Raw genomic sequence first — 15,827 nt, forward strand, 5'->3', positions numbered from 1 at the left:
TCATGCCATAGAGGGTTAACAAAAAAAAAAAAAACTCAGGCCTGAGCAGGTACAGTGACCCCCACCTTTTCCGCAGAGCCGCTAGTCTTCATGGGAGGCGGGGGCTTGTGTTTTGGAGGGGTGCTACAAGAGAGGAAGGGAGGGTGGCAAAAATTTCAGCTCCTCGCAAAGTGTCTCCTGGTCAGTATTTTCAATAGAGCAACATTCTGACGTCGCGGCGGCTCATTGAACAACAGCAAGGGGGGGGGGGGGCACTCACTCCTCCTTCCTGCGACGTTTGAGAATCATCACAACTGTAGCTATAACAGCCACCAGTATGATGCAGGCAATAACCCCGCCGATGACAGCTCCTGTTGTGGATCCCTTAACTGGCAACTGGGTCTCTAGGGTAGACGGAAGGACAGACAGACAGACATTAGACAACATCAGAATTAAAAGCAGATCAAGGAGAATTTGAGGCATTAAATAAAATATTCAGCTTTTGCTAAACAAAATGAGAGAATTATCCAGAACTGAGTTTTTATCACAATACGTATCAATCATGCCACAGTCTGCAAAAATGTAAGTATTCATTATGCAGGGATTAAAAATTTAATGACTGGAATGTGCAGATTATGAAGAATCCAAGTTAAATTATTATTGCCTTCACTGAATCCGTTACTGCAGTATATATTTGTAGTTCAGAATGAGGCACAGATGAGTGCACAAAGGGGGTGACGTCGTCGCGAAGACCAGGCAGTACCGTCTTTATCCACAAGGGGGAACTCCGACTTCAAACTTCCATAGAACACAAAACATTCGCTAATGAAGTACCCAAGGCCTGCTGTTCCTTTTTCAGCCAGGAGCCCTTAGCCTGGGATGGCTCATTTACCGCGATGCTAAATAGGCAAACAGGGGGCTGGCAGGATACCATCATCTGTGGCGCCAATGCAGAGCCACTGGAGGACGTACACCCCCTCCCATCAAAATGTGGCATTTCGCAGTCAGTCATACACAGCGCAGTCATTAATACTAATATTTAAGTCTCTCTTGATGATCGCTAGCGTGTTCAGTCCTGAACGGAACTGGCCCTTGGGACAGGACAGGAGGAAGCATTCCAGCGATTTGGAACAGGTGCTGGGCACATTTTGGCAGGCTTCTGTTGATGATTGGCGGCAAGGCAATCAGATGCGCACGCACACGTCTGCCTCCGCTCTGCCCGTTCATCTGGAGCATTCCGGCACCTCCCCCGCACGCGCCTTTAGATATGTGCGCCCTGCGGCTTCAGTTCCGTGGTTTGGACCGTGCCGCCTTTCTGCTGTTGACTAGCAAAGACCTAGCAGTTTTGGGCCGCAGGCCGGAGAAGGGATGTGAGGGAAGGGGAGCGTACAGTGATGATGAACGGGGCCAGAAAGAGAGACAGACTCCCGATCTTAAAGGTCCCCTCTGTCTGGAAGGTACAGCCTAGTCTCAGCGACAAAAAAAAAAATGAATAAATTACAAACTCCACCTTGCAGCGACATTTCTACCCCCCAAATTCCTTCACCCTACCGCCCAGCACACATCTTTATCCCTTTCTGCCCCCCCCCCCCCCATCATCCCCCCAACTCCATCAAGCAAAGCAGAACAGAAGATGGACTAAGAGAGTGGGAAGATGGGAGAGAGAGAAGGAGAGAGAGAGAGAGCCTGAAAGGGACAGAGAGAGTGGGCAGTGTGAAAATACAAGAGCTGGCTACAAGAGATAATTACCGCCAATACGATCACTGCTCTGGAACGAGCAACCAGCCAGCTGCACATTCCTACCTCTGAGCGTTTCGTGCCCCAAAGAGGATTAACGGACTCCAACACCCGTCACTGTTTCGTTTGTCTCCCCAAATGACCCATAAGTCACCTAGTGAACCTGGCTCCTCCACCAATCCCCTTTGACAACTGCCCAGCCCCTCCCACAGGCGCATAAACCTCCAAATCTCCCTGCATAGATCCCGGGAGCACTGAGTACCCCATAGCTCCTGCTGTTAGCTAACAGATAAAAATTCATTGTCTCATTTTGATGAACCCCCCAGTTGAAACAAAAACCACATCAAGAGGGTTTTTATCTGTAATTTTATCAAGGGGCAGGTAAATGTGCAGGGTTGTATTTCTTCATAAATACTAATGCATTTTGACATGTAACATTATGAGCTATCAAGAAATATTAAAATACTTTTTTTGCTGAAGGCAACTGAAGAGCCAGGATTTGTATTAAAAGTTTTAAAAAAGGTAAGACATGAAAGACAATCGACAAGGACTACAATCAAACGTGTCTCTTCATATTGTGAGAAGACCACTGAGGGTCGGCTTTCTCCTCTCCGTTCACGAGGCTCAATATCTGAAAGTGCTGTTTACGGTGCCCGCGTCTCAGGTGAGCCTGTATCCTGGTAACCGGCTAAATAAGTGATGAGGGGAGGGGTGGAGACATGCACAGGAGAGCAGGTGGTCAGGGGCACCGGCGTGCAGCCCGGCACGACAGCTAGGAGGCGACCAGCCTGCCGGCAAGGCGGTGTGTGATTGGAGAGCATAATGAGCGCGAGCAGCAGCTGTGACTGACAGCCGTTAAAACACGGAGGCGAGACCAAAGACGGCCTAGAGATGGTTAACCCTGAGACAGGCCCGACGCCCCCCCCCCCCCAACAATCAGTCTTAGGCCTGTCCCTAACACTGCGTCCCCCGGCAGCCATGTTAACGCGCTTCGACAGCGCTGGGCGTTTACACCATCTGCGGATTACGCGCTGCATGTGTCCGTGGGTGCAACATGGGGGAAACAGTGTGCTCCCTGCCACAGCACGTTAAGTTCTTGACGGGGAGCAGCAGGGCCCTGGAGGAGGGTGTGCAGCAGGCGGCCTGTCTCTCCTCAGCTCGTCGGCACCCCCTAGGGCCACCCGCCCATCACTAGGTGGCACCCTCGACAGCACGCATGGTGCCTGCTGCCACAAGGGAGCCACAGCAGGGTAACTAAAAACACACGGGGGGGCGCATGGTTTTCCCAGTGCCAAGTTCTGATTAGTTGTGGTGGCACTCGTTCCGATTCGGGAACATCTCCTGTCCTGTTCACTGTTGTAGCTGCTGGAACTGTGGAATTCGTGGAATGGCCTTCATTGAACCTCCGCCCCCCACCCTCCCCCAGGCCTGACCCCCTTCTCTGGCTTGAGGTCAATGTGGGAATCTCTGTTTCTTTTAGCCTCCTGTCTTCCTGGAAAGGTAACCCACTGAGAACATGCTGCCACCAGATAGTGTATGATAACACTTAAAGAATCCTGCATGTTTTTTTTAACCCCAAAAAGTTTCATTAGTTTTTTTTGGTATTTCCCATGACCGACTTACTTACCGGAAACCCCTGACTTATTTAGTATCAGGGTTTGAACATGGGCTGAGTCCAAGACGACCGACAGAACCACGTCGCATGAGGATGTGAGATTGAACTAATGACAGGGAACCAAAAATCTAAAAAGTGGACAACAGCTGCCATTGTTGGACAAACGGGGCGATGAGGGCATCAGTCACACAACCTGAGGAAACAGAAACCACCTATATACAGAACATGCTAATGATGAACGTGCAAATTCCCCCTGGGTCACATGACCTACACCATCTCAGCGGACAAAGCAACACGCAAAGGGATGAGGACGGAAGTTCACTGCAGTCACTGACCGCAGGGCTGGCTCCTCCGCCTCATGACCAACATGTAGTCCTTCTAGGTTCGAAAAGCCAGCAAACTCCCCTTCAGTTCTGGGAAGTCCATTAAAACTGGTGACGCAGCAGTCAAGACAGAACCACGACAGCCCGTTTTCCGCGGCCCCTGTAAGCTGTCCCCTAATCCAGATATCATGACTGTTGAGGAAGTCATGTAGAGAAATGCCCCTATGCAGTGGATGCCGGGAAGTGCGGCACCAGGAAATTTTGTTGCCTGAACGCTGATCGCCCACGTGTCCCTGCCTTTTCAGAGTAAAAACCCTAGTGCAGCCATACTAGTGGTTGGCAGCTATGAGGCATGGGCTCCAGTCCTGTGAGCTTCTCCAATTTCGGGCCAGATCCCACTTGTGAGTGACGTCCGTCAGGATCGCTCACAGGCTGACACCTAGGGCGGTTCCCTGCACTATTCTTCTGAGGAGCAAATGATGGCCATTTCCTCTCAATTACCTCTTCACCACAACCCTGCGCCTCAGGCGGCCCGGCGTCCCGTCCAGGGCGGTCCCCTTCTGGAGTCGCGCGTGGCCAAGGAGAGACTCCCAGGCTCCCAAATTTGCCGGAATTGCGGTTGGAAGATGGATGGACGGAAGGAAGGATGGACGTTACTCAGAGAAATTTAAAGCATTTAAAGGGTAGGCCTCGTGGTCATCCTCATCGTACGATACGAACTGAGGCCACGTATAAACACAGTGTAGATGCCTTGAGATAGGTCAGCCACATACAGCAGACAGAAAGGTGCGGGGGGCAGACCTGATTTTTCTCAGCGACCCGGTTTGCAGACCCTGCATCTGCATTGCCCCTCCTCACTTCCTTACTTCCAAATGGCCTTCGTTCTCATCCATTCCTCCTGCTCAGTGCATTAAACTCCCAAAACCCTCACGAAATCCTTGTTCTGTCCTCTTGTCTCCTTGGCACACGGAATGTGCTCTCAGTTCTGAAGCAGACTTCTCACACACACACACACACACACACACACACGCACTCTCCGCCCGAGTGGTTTGTGTGACGACTAACACCCCAAATTGAACGTCAGCCATCGAGGCCAGATGCAAACGTGCCTCAGTGGCTGCAGAGTCATTTAAATTCCTCTCCAGAGGAAGCTTAAAAGCGTCCTTCACTCCTCCCCCTACCCCTCTGGCGAAACAAAACTCTCTCATCATGTTAAAAAGGTCCTCAGTCATTTTGGAAATACTCTGCATTTTAATGTTTTTATGGAGAGACGAGGAGGTGAAAGGAACGCAATCATCACTGCGTCGGTGCGGGGGTCGGCAGGCGGGGGGAGGGGCCCACACCGTCCTGCTCAGCGCTTACGTGGCTGGGGGAAGTGGACACCTGTACGAACACCAGGCTGGGATCTGCAAGCCCGGCTTGTATGGGCGTGTCCGGTTCCTGGAAGCTGTGGAGGGGGCAGCCGAAACTGGCAACCTGAATGTGCACAGTGACATCATCGCCCTCCGCGTGATAAACCAATCAGCCACGCAAACAAAGGCATAGTTTACTTCCTCGTGTGGCGAATCGCCGGCAGGCTCTCATCGACACTCTCTCTCTCTCCCTATTCAGAAGGGTGAGTGACGCTCCCAGAAAGCCCACACTGTGTCACGTTTACCTGCACCGAAACTCGCCTGCAGATCACCCCTATCATAAGTGCGCTGGCCTCCTTGGGCAGGATTTCGCTGGATGAGAGCAACTGCTGGTTGCAATCAATGTAATGTATCTAAGAATGTATATAACTGCATTCAGCAGCAGTCAGGACCATAACATAGAATAAAAAAGGGGGAAAAAAGCTGTTGACTGGCAGAAGGAGAGGAAGTATGACAGAGGTGGGAGTAAAAAGTGAAGGAGAAAGGAAGCAGCGGATTGGTGATGTCAGGAAAATCGTGAAAAAAGCAGCGAAACGTCATTTTTGTTTAAAAGCATCATTTTCACACCCACTAACAACGAAGGGTAGGCATATGGGAGAGTGTGTCGCAAAGAGCAAGTGAAACCAGACGCAAAAATGTTGGCAAACAGCAGAGTTTGTTTTCACCCAGAGCTGCCAGAGTATCTGTCGGGGGGGGGGGGGGGGGTTCAGTGATCACTGGTGACATCACGTTGCTCTTGGAGAGTGAGGCGCCATCACCCAGCCAGAATGGGAGGATCTTCCCCAGGCCCGGGGGGCAAATCACACAATCGATATTCGTCTGAGTGCCTAGCAGGAGGGGGGCGGGGGTTCGATGGCACAGCGGTGTTGCTGAAAGTGTATTCCGACAGTGACTATTAAATAAACCATTCGCGTTAAAAAAAACACACAGAGGGTGTGACATTTAAAGGTGAGCAACTGCATAGAGGGGGCGACGAGACAAGCAGAGGTTGTCATCTTTGCTCCCGCTGGCTCGCGCCGCTAATGTCGTCCTCGTCCTTGTTCCCATCTCATCCCCTCCCACCCATCCATTCTACTGCAGCCCCCCCCCCACGAATCAGTGAAGCAGGTCAAGTGAAGAAAGCAGAAGGCTGGGGATACCCACACACACAGACACAGACACACAGACACACAGACACACACAGACGCCTAACTGTAAATAGCAACCCCCACCAGCCAGGCCCTGGGCCTCATAAAACCCCCTCAGCCCCCCCACAGCTCTCATATGCGATAGAGGATATGCTAAATATAAGCCGGCCAGTAAGGACAGGGGGAAAACAGAGTTATGCCGTGTTATGCCACGGGCGGCCAGGCAGAAACCATGGGACACAGTAAGAGGTCGTCGGCTGGGGCACACTGCCCCCTGCAGGACGGGAACCCTTCTCACACCACCATGATTCTGACCAGGACGCCGAGGGCGTCTGCCGAGAACCGGGCAGAGCTGCTGGGCGATATTCTTGTTTTTAATTCCTGTTGTTAATCCCGTTACTTCCCATTTCTTTCTTTCTTGCTCATCTCTGCCATCATCTTCATGTGCGGTCACCTCCAGAGGCACAGCTGGGGGCTCATGACGTTGCCGTGGCAGCAAACAGGGCAGGAGCGACGGTCTGTCAGACCGATGGATGCAGGATGGCTGAAACAATCTCCCTTAATCTTCACAGATACAGGCCAGGGGTCGGGGGTGGGGACTGGGGATGAAGATAGCAGGGGCAGGGAGGGGCAGATAGAGACCCTGTGGAAGGATGAAACAGCCCATAGGAGGAACAGCAGAGGGGAAGGTGTGCAGGAGAGCTAGAAGAGAGAAGGCAGATCTACGGAGGATCTGAAGACCAAAAGGGGAGGATGGAAGCAGAGGGCATCCAGGAGAGCAGGTTTAGCCGGTCTGGGTGGAAAGAGGATTCTGGTCAAGAGGGTGGTGAAAGTCACGCGGCCAATCGGACGGCCTGACCGGAACACCCCCCCCCCCCCCCCCCCGCCGGCCCCCAGCCTCCGCAGGCATGACGCAGCCCACTGAACCAATAAATCAGCCTAACCCCAAAAAAGGTCCTTTTTCATCTGGTTGTCAGTTTGAGGATGACGCGTGGGTGTGTGTGTGTGTGTGTGTGTGTGTGTGTGTGTGGGGGGGGGTAGGCAAATGCCTGATGGTGAATAAAACAGAATGATTCGCAGAGTCGCAGAGACCTGAACGCTTCTGCACGAGCACACACACACACACACACACACACACACACACACACACACACACACACACACGGTCCTCCCCCACCGACACCAACCAGCTGCAGCAGGACACACCGACCTGCAATCACTGTTGAATAACAGCATCAGTGTTCATCACCCCCCAGCCCTGTCGGAGGAGTCAGTGAAAGGCAGGTCCCGGCAGGTTCTGTCAGCCAGTCAACTGTTTTGGGGGGGGAGGGTATGGTAAGACGGGCTCTCCCAAGCGAGTGGGAATCCAGCACGGGGTCCCCTATTTTCCGTAGGAGTCGCCGGTGCCCAGAACGATATCCCACAGTCCCCGCTTTATTCATCAGGTTGAGTGCCAGCTCTGGCCTCAAACACCGACCGGATTCTGGCGGCGCTGCGGAGAACCAGCAGCTCCCCTGCCTTTCTATCTAGTCAGACATTGCGTTTGTTTATCCCACTTTGACCTGCTGGATCTCTCCCACCCACGTCTCCCGGCACAGGTCTGTCACACGTATTACCGCCATTACGGAGGCCGGAGCCGTCGCCGCCTGCCGGAACATCTCAGACGCGTTTAAGGGGTGTGGAGATGGTGAGCCTGAAATGGGCGAGGAGGCACACGACTGCCGCTCAACCTGACAGGCCACCGGCGGGATCTCTGAGGGAAGAGGCGGGCCTTCGGGGTCTGCAGTGTACGGAGTGCAGGAGTCTCTCACGTGGAGGGTAAGCCTGACAAGGCCCTCGGGGCTCTGCAGTGCCACTGCAAGCGAGCGAGGGAGGCGATTATCATCTGAGAAATAAATAGAGATGTTAAGCAGAACCGTACTGAAGCTACTGGGAAGCGTGTGAAACAGAGGGGGTGGGCGGGGGCCAGATCTGTGTCATACATACAGCTCTGAAAAAAATTAAGAAACAACAAATTGTGCTGTGGTCTCAATTTTTGTCCAGAGCTGTACATATCATACACACAAGTTGTGGCCCGGTATGACCACGTTCTACATGTAACCAGCTTCCATCTTCATTCGCTGTGTGCTGCCTTGAACCAGGAAGCAGCTTTCTCTATGTAAACACCACCTCCCGGACTGGTTAAAGTACTACCTGCTGTGAGCTTTGCTGGATGTTTAAACAATGCGCCCTTTGATTAAGAACACCACCCCCCCCCCCCACTCCCCAACCCCCCGGTTCAAATTAGGCTTTGAGTTACCTCTGCTGATAACACTGACTCACCAAAAAACAGATCCACATTCCAGAGGTCCCAGTCTTCGCCCCCCCCCTTGCCCTCCAGGGGGTGCCTGGTGGGGGGCAGTGAAAGGGGTACCACAATGCCTGTAACTCTTCACTAAATTAGTCTTTCGTGTTTACAAGGCATGTTTGTAACTTATTTTTACCCAGCTGCACTGTAACATTTTTTTTTTCCTTATGGGGGGGATATGACATTTATTTGTACAATGCTGCCATGCAACAGAAATGCACCAGCCCAAGTGTGCAGGAATTTTATCACTCTCATATGAGGAGTGTGTTGGGGTCTTCATCGGAGGCTCGATAAGCCCTTGGTGCAGCTCCAGCATGATCTGATCATGACTCTCAGGCAGCTTGGCTTCTACATGCCTCCCACCTAAGCAGACATTTTACTGTATTATATCTGAAATGCTGTTTGACTCTGGCAGAGCACTCAATTAAGATAAGAAGTCAGGCAGAGGAGAATATTTAGCCTTACTATGCACCGAAATACATGTGATTATTATTTGTTACAAGTCTTAGTTTCACTAGCAGGAGATTTTATCTTTGGCGCCAGTTGCATGTGTGAAGCGCTTTTAAAAATGCAGTCATTTCTGAAAGAGCTGCGCTGGTGGACTGGCAGCCTCTGGAGCACAGCTTTCGAAAGCAGTTAAAGATGCAGGCTGCCTACTTTGGCAGTCAAGTAATTATTAAACCGTATATCTAAACTGAAACACACCAGCTTGTTATCTAACCCTTGATACTTTCAGGCTTTACTTTCAGATTTAACACCCGTGTCGGGGCAGTGGGCTGATCAGGGAGTCGTTTTTAAAATCACTAATCAAGGCAATTAAGGAAAGTCCCCCCCCCTCCCTACCCCCACAACCACACAAACACCCACTGGAAGCGTTCACAGCAAAACTCGGGGCGGGGACATTTTTAAAATTCCAAAAAGACTTTAATTGCAACAAAATACAAAGAAACACGAGGAACAGGAATCGCAAGTCTACGACGGAGAAAGAAACGAAGGAATCAAAAAAACAAGGTTGCACAGTGATATACATACCAGTAAGAACACAACTTGATATTTAACTGGAAAATAACAGCAGACCAGCAGTTGATAAATCACTGTCATAAATTATAAAAACACTTAAAAACTAAGAGAAAATAAGCACTGACAGAACAGAAAGGATCCTTCATGCCTGCTCAGAATCGCGACACCATAAATTAGTGATATCGTCTGATACTTATGTACAATATTTATAGATATATATATATACAGGGCGTGCAGCTTGTCTGGAAAGATCGCGGGGTTAAGGCTTGTTTACTCCGCTGAAGCCGCAGCCTGGCAATCGATGCCAAGGCCCCGTGCTGAAGGTGATGGGAGGGGCCGGGGCCAAGCCTACTGTGCTCGCTCTGCGTCACCCCCCCGGCTATCTCCTTCCACACAACAGAGCGAAAGGATTATACCCCATCTCTGTCATTTCTTTTAGAGCTCTGAAAAATTGCATGTTTTTTTTTGGTCAGTGCATCGAGACGGAGGGTGGGGTTTGGCAAGTCACATGACTTCTCGGAGAGATGTCACACAATAAACTACTGCGATGATAGGACTGGTTGACCGGGGGGGGGGGGGGGGGGGAGGGGGTTGAGGAATGACGACGCACCGTTTAGTTACACAGAGAGCTGGACTGAGCCAAAACAGCAGGAGGATGGAGCGTGGAGCCAGCCAGCCGAAATGGGCTGTTCATTTGGGGGGGGGGGGGGGGGTTGAACGGCACAATTACTGGGAACAACTCCAGCTGTTTTCAAGGCAAACAATTACCATAAATTCTAAGTATTTCTCCTTGTTTATTTACTGTTTATTTATTTGATGGGGTCTTTAAAAGGACAACAGCTGGAACATTCACTGCAGCTTCAAACCTACAATATTGACTCTTTAAATCTTATTTACATGTGATAATAAACTTCGAGTAGTTCTGAGACACATACTCTGTAATTACTCTAAGTACACTGTATATGAATACCTTACACTAAGATATACATATAACTCTCACGGATGAATAGAATTACCATTTCTTCAAAAAATAAATCATTCACACGAACATAAAACATAAAAAAAATATATATATATATTTCTTGTGACAGAACGGTGACGTGCAAACAACTGTGATATGTTAGGGTGGCAACGGCAGCAGGGTCACTGGGTGCACGCAGGCGTGAGAGTGCCAGGATACATCCGTGCCGGTCCATGCTGTCACATAAAATGTTTATCGCAGGCGTGTCCACCCGCAGACATTCCCCTACACACATATCACCCCATTCTTCACAAGCACCCTTCATACTGAGGTATCATCCCTTCCCAACCACCCCCAGGACCTCTAATGCACATGGTATGACCCAAAATTTCAGCATACGTCTCTCTCATTGGGATCCCCACAACGACAAACCACGTGCCCCTTGTCCTTTCGAACAAACGAGGACTGATGTACCACTGACCCCACAGCATCACTGTAACGCCTATATATATATATATATATATATATATATATATATATATATATATATATATATATATATAACTCCAAGCGAAATCCTTCTACTTGAAAGAAAACTGAGACAATAAACGCCATCTCGACAATGGTAAAGAACTCGTTCCCCCTACGCCGACACGTCCCTTACGCGTCCCTTCTGCACCAGAGCGTTTTCTGGCACCACTATAAATACTTGAACACGAGGGCCGCGAGCTCACACGCCTCCATACATCGGCAGAACGCAGTGGACCGAAATAAATCACAGCGATAAACAGATCCAGCATGTTGGGGGCTATCGGCGGAGACGATCTGTCCATCCCTGAAAACCGGAACGAATTTCACGCCTCATTACAGATCAAATTCCGTGTTACGTCGTCTGGGGAGAAAGTGACTGGAGCCGAGACTGGAATCACCCTTATCCAGTTGAAGTTATTACTACCAGTCTCCCTAACCTTTGTGGTATTTCCCAACTTGGAAGTGTACACCAAGATGGAGAATATCTGCACCTTACAGCTGTATAAATAACACACCTTACACAAGAGCGTGAATGTGTGCACATATAGGCCAAAAATCATAGTGAAACTAGCCATATATCCACCCATATATGTGCAACCCGAAACGTGTTTTGTAGTGTCTTCAGAGCCTTACAGTTACATCAGCCACAGATTCCTTTTTGATGGTGTGAATATCAGCGTGTAATAGAATCTATAGGGCAAAATGAGCAGCCTGAGGGGAAAAATGGTCTTGAATGTTTGGTTTTTGGATCCAAACTATTCACTTTCCAGTCCACAGTCCGTCAATCCATCCCTCCATTTCTGGGGTGCATCTGGTTATCTCAATGTGAAAAACTATTAAAAATAAAACTAACATTTATTCTTCTAAGAGAACAGAAGAGTCTGCAAGTCAAGATTCCTTCGGAAGAATGTTGGATGGATTCTTCCATGTGTTTTTCATCTTCTTCCTCCTCCTCCTCTTCCTTCTTCCTCTCTTCATCCTCTGCACCTCGTTCCCTAGACGTAGACGGCAGTCCGGGAGATGACTGAACCATCTCTTTGGGACTCCATGTCGTCGTCTAGGTAGCCACCCACCTCCTCATGGGGCCGGATCTGAAGGATGGACTCCTCACCGCCAAAATGAACGTACCTCTCCTCCTCAGTGTCTTCCAGGTCATCGAACTTCCGCCTCTCCACCTCATCCATCTCACCACTTAGCAGGATGTCTTGGGCAGTGGGGGTGGTTACCACGACGCCCTCCGTCCTGTTGATGTGGTTGGATTTCTCCGTCATGGCCTCGGGGTCACCGTCCCGGTAAGTGTAGATGGGGCCATTGTTGTTGCCCCCTGTACCATTCTTGCTGGTCTTCTTGCCCCCAAAGATGCGGCTCTCGTACGTCCCTTGGTTGCCATTGCCACGGTAGCCCTGCCCATGCTGCCGATGGCGGGTCACCAGCACGGCGACCAGGGCTCCCACGACCAGGACGGCCAGAAGACTGCCAATCACGGCACCTGCCACCACGCCAGCATTGGACGAGTTCACTGGGCCGTCTGTAACGGGGAGGGGAGATCATAGGTGGGGGGAGGGGGGAGGGAGAGACAGAGACAGGAGGGATTGGTTGATTGCTACGCAGTGTCAGATTCCTTAGCGTGTCTGGCTGCGCGCTGGGAGCCGACGGCAACCTGAAGAGTCGCATCGCTGGGAACTGCAACTTCTGGCACTATGTCCTGCAGATATCAACTTCCCCCATACCCCCACCTCCCTGATTCCACAGCATGAGCTCAGTCTCAGGTTTTAGTTCACACAGAAGACTAAAAGCTGATATATACTTTGGCGTATTTATTTACACACACGTACGTTTTACTTATCGGTAAAGCATAGCTGTGCACGCTGTACCACACCTCCCCAGAACAGAGAACGTAGCTATGTGGCTACCGACGGTGTAGATTCCACGCGGAAATATAAATCAGCCTTAAGAGCTTCGGGGTCTGGAGGGCTTGACAATAGGGAGCATGTTGGGCAACGGGGGTGGAGGTGAGGGGAGACAGGAAAATGGCAGGAAGGCAACTTATCCTTGAAGCCATAAATACAGTCGAGAGCAGAGAACGGCCCCCCGCCTTTCAGCCCCGGGTAGCTGATGACAGGTGAGCTGTACCCGCCTTTGCCGAACAACAATCTGATACGGAGACGCCCAAAGCCTTGAAACCCCCCTATTGGTCACTTTGATCCGTTTCAGGTTCTACACCACCCACCCCCCCACCAATTGCCACAGGAGCCATGGGGGACAGCCTGACACAGCGGAGCACTCTGAGGACTGTGCCTGACATCTAAATCAAGGCTGGAAATGCACCCCCCACCGTCAGAGTGGCTGTCTGCCCCCGCCCTGCCTTCCGTCTCCCCTCTCTACAAGCGGAGATCTCCATTTTCCAAACGCGGAGCCCTTAAGTCCCCCTCACAAGCTAATTACGCCCGTTTCCATGACGATTCCAGTTGTAGAACCTTCTGGTGGCGTGCAAGAGGCCCCCACCCTTCCTTTCTCTCTGTCGCTCTCTCTCTCGCCGAGATGAGGTATTTTTCACAGCTGTCTCCCTCCCATCACCATTTTCAATCTCTCTCCCCAATAGACAGGGAGGAGGAACCACAGAGCTAAAGAATGGTACACATGGTGCTTCCCAGCAGCACATTACCCCTCATTGCCAAAGTCACCAGATGCAGAATGCGATTTCCTCAGTCCCCCCACCCGCACCCTAGCAGAAAAACAAAATAAAATTCTACAAAAAGCAGCCAGGCCCCCCAGAGATTTTTCAGGTCAGGCTGGTTCTCACTGAGCTTTAAGGTCAGCAAACGCTGTTCAGATAATGGCCAAGAGGGAAAACTGGGCTTATCTGCTAATATAGACACATGGACCCACACACACACACACACACACACACACACACACACACACACACACACACACACACACACACGCACACATTATAGTTCGACACACACACAAAAAAATCCCTTTCCATATAATCAATCAGACTACTGAAATGCATTATGGGCTGATTCCAGTCAGGCATCCAGTTCATTTTCAAGTGAAGGTCAACACAGACCAGAAGACTGAGTTCACATTTTACTCAATGAGAGGAAAGGCTTTGCTCTGGCGTATGCTAAGGGCCTCCCTGCAGGAAACCAGGCCGGATGCAGCAGAAGCCAGGAGGCGGGGTTATATGGAGCCACGGCCAATCAGAATAAACCGAGACTGAACCATCCTGACATTCAGGGAGCAGATGCAATGTCAGTGGACCAGGACAGACGGCAGCCCCACAGGCCAAAACGCCTCCCGGGTGAGCAACTCGTCTCCTAGCAGGAGGTGGTTCTGGAGACCCCTCTCTCCATTTATGAACAGCAGGAATGACGGTGGGGAAGGTTGGAGGGGGGGTTGGAACGAGCTACCTATTAGTGGGCCGCAGTGGCTGACAGCGTCGCCTTGACCGGAGGCGCTGGCTTTACCCTGCGTGGCCGCAGCTTTACCGCGGTCATCCGCATCTTTGCTTCGGGTCCCTGAGGAACGGCCCATGAGCGCTTTCATCCCAGAGAGCTTCTGCTGTGACAGTCCGAGGCACTGATGCGGAACAGAGTGAGCCAGTGTGTTTGCGGGGGGGGGGGGGGGGGGGGGGGGGAGGGGGGGGGGACTGTAAATGCAGAAGGCCCATTCGGAAGGAGCTTGTGAAATGCGGCTTCTATCACCGTGATGGATTTCCAGCTCGGCAGAAAATGACTTTCGATGAGGGTGGTGGACGTGCCTCGTGTGCCGGGAAGAACGCACCGCTTCCGAGATTCCCCGGTCGCTTAGGAGCCATCGGGGACCAGTTCGTGCCCCCCAATGGCCTTACAGAGAGCCACTTTTCAAATCCAATGTGCCTGATTTGCAAACAGACCCTAGTGATAAAGCGCTGAATGTAGAAACACACTCAGACACGCCTACATTTCCCACACTTACGACAATTTTAGAATGAATCACATAAGATAGCAAATCTTTGCTTTGATCAACTTAGGCGGCTTGACACCAGACCAAAAAGCACAAACATCTGTGTGACAAAGCCACACAAAAAAGAAGGAATTTTCAAGCGAGAGGTAAGATGGTGGACATTGCGACTTGAGATTTGCATAGGAACGTGTCCGAACAGACTCACACCAACTAGGCTGACATAAAAATGTCTTCTCAGGACAAGTGAAAAATGACTCAAACCGGGAATAAAATTAGCTAGCTGGTATGAAATTTCATTTTGAGAAGAGATGCCACTTGTGTATGTATTAAGTCTGTGTGTGTGTCCAACATAACAGGCAAGAAGATTTGAGGGGAATGAAGCTCAGGCCTCAGTATGACTCACCTCTGACCATAACCGTGAGGTGGTGGCTGGCTGTCCCCCGCTGGTTTGTCGCTTCACACACAAAGGTAGTGTTCACGGTGTCATCCACCTTTGGCACGGTCAGGTAGGCCTCCTGGACCTGCACGTTTGCTGGCAATGGCCCTGAGGTGCTGTGGAAAGAGAATGGGGGTCACCGCTGTGTCTACAACATGAACAAAAAAAACAATCCTCTACAACGCTGCTGGCTGAAAGAAAAACAGAGGGGGGGGAAGCTAATTTGCTGACGGTAATCTGAAATCTACAGGCACTCACGTTTTCCAGGAGATGGAGGGTGGAGGGTTCCCAAAGGCCTGACACATCAGTGTGGCAGAACTCCGGCCCATGTACCAGTTTTCATCGTAGCCTGTTATGCTCACTTTTGGGAGATCTGATAGGTACA

General features: G+C 50.8%; 1 protein-coding gene across 2 annotated transcripts in view; it reads right to left on the minus strand.

The window, feature by feature from the left end:
* The window catches only part of LOC125748633 (nectin-2-like), a 36,837-nt gene that overhangs the window by 4,536 nt on the left and 16,474 nt on the right, over window positions 1-15,827 (minus strand). The window contains exons 5-8 of one of the 2 annotated variants that reach the window (XM_049025034.1): window positions 15,701-15,815; window positions 15,410-15,558; window positions 260-383; window positions 66-123 (exon numbers count right to left, since the gene is read on the minus strand). In XM_049025034.1, coding sequence (XP_048880991.1) covers window positions 66-123; window positions 260-383; window positions 15,410-15,558; window positions 15,701-15,815 — 446 coding nt within the window. Of the gene's footprint in view, window positions 1-65; window positions 124-259; window positions 384-9,442; window positions 12,581-15,409; window positions 15,559-15,700; window positions 15,816-15,827 lie in introns of those variants that run through there. The other variant, XM_049025033.1, reaches the window with a different exon arrangement.

Source organism: Brienomyrus brachyistius, chromosome 9, assembly GCF_023856365.1.
Source record: "Brienomyrus brachyistius isolate T26 chromosome 9, BBRACH_0.4, whole genome shotgun sequence".
In the NCBI taxonomy this organism is placed as follows: Eukaryota; Metazoa; Chordata; class Actinopteri; order Osteoglossiformes; family Mormyridae; genus Brienomyrus; species Brienomyrus brachyistius.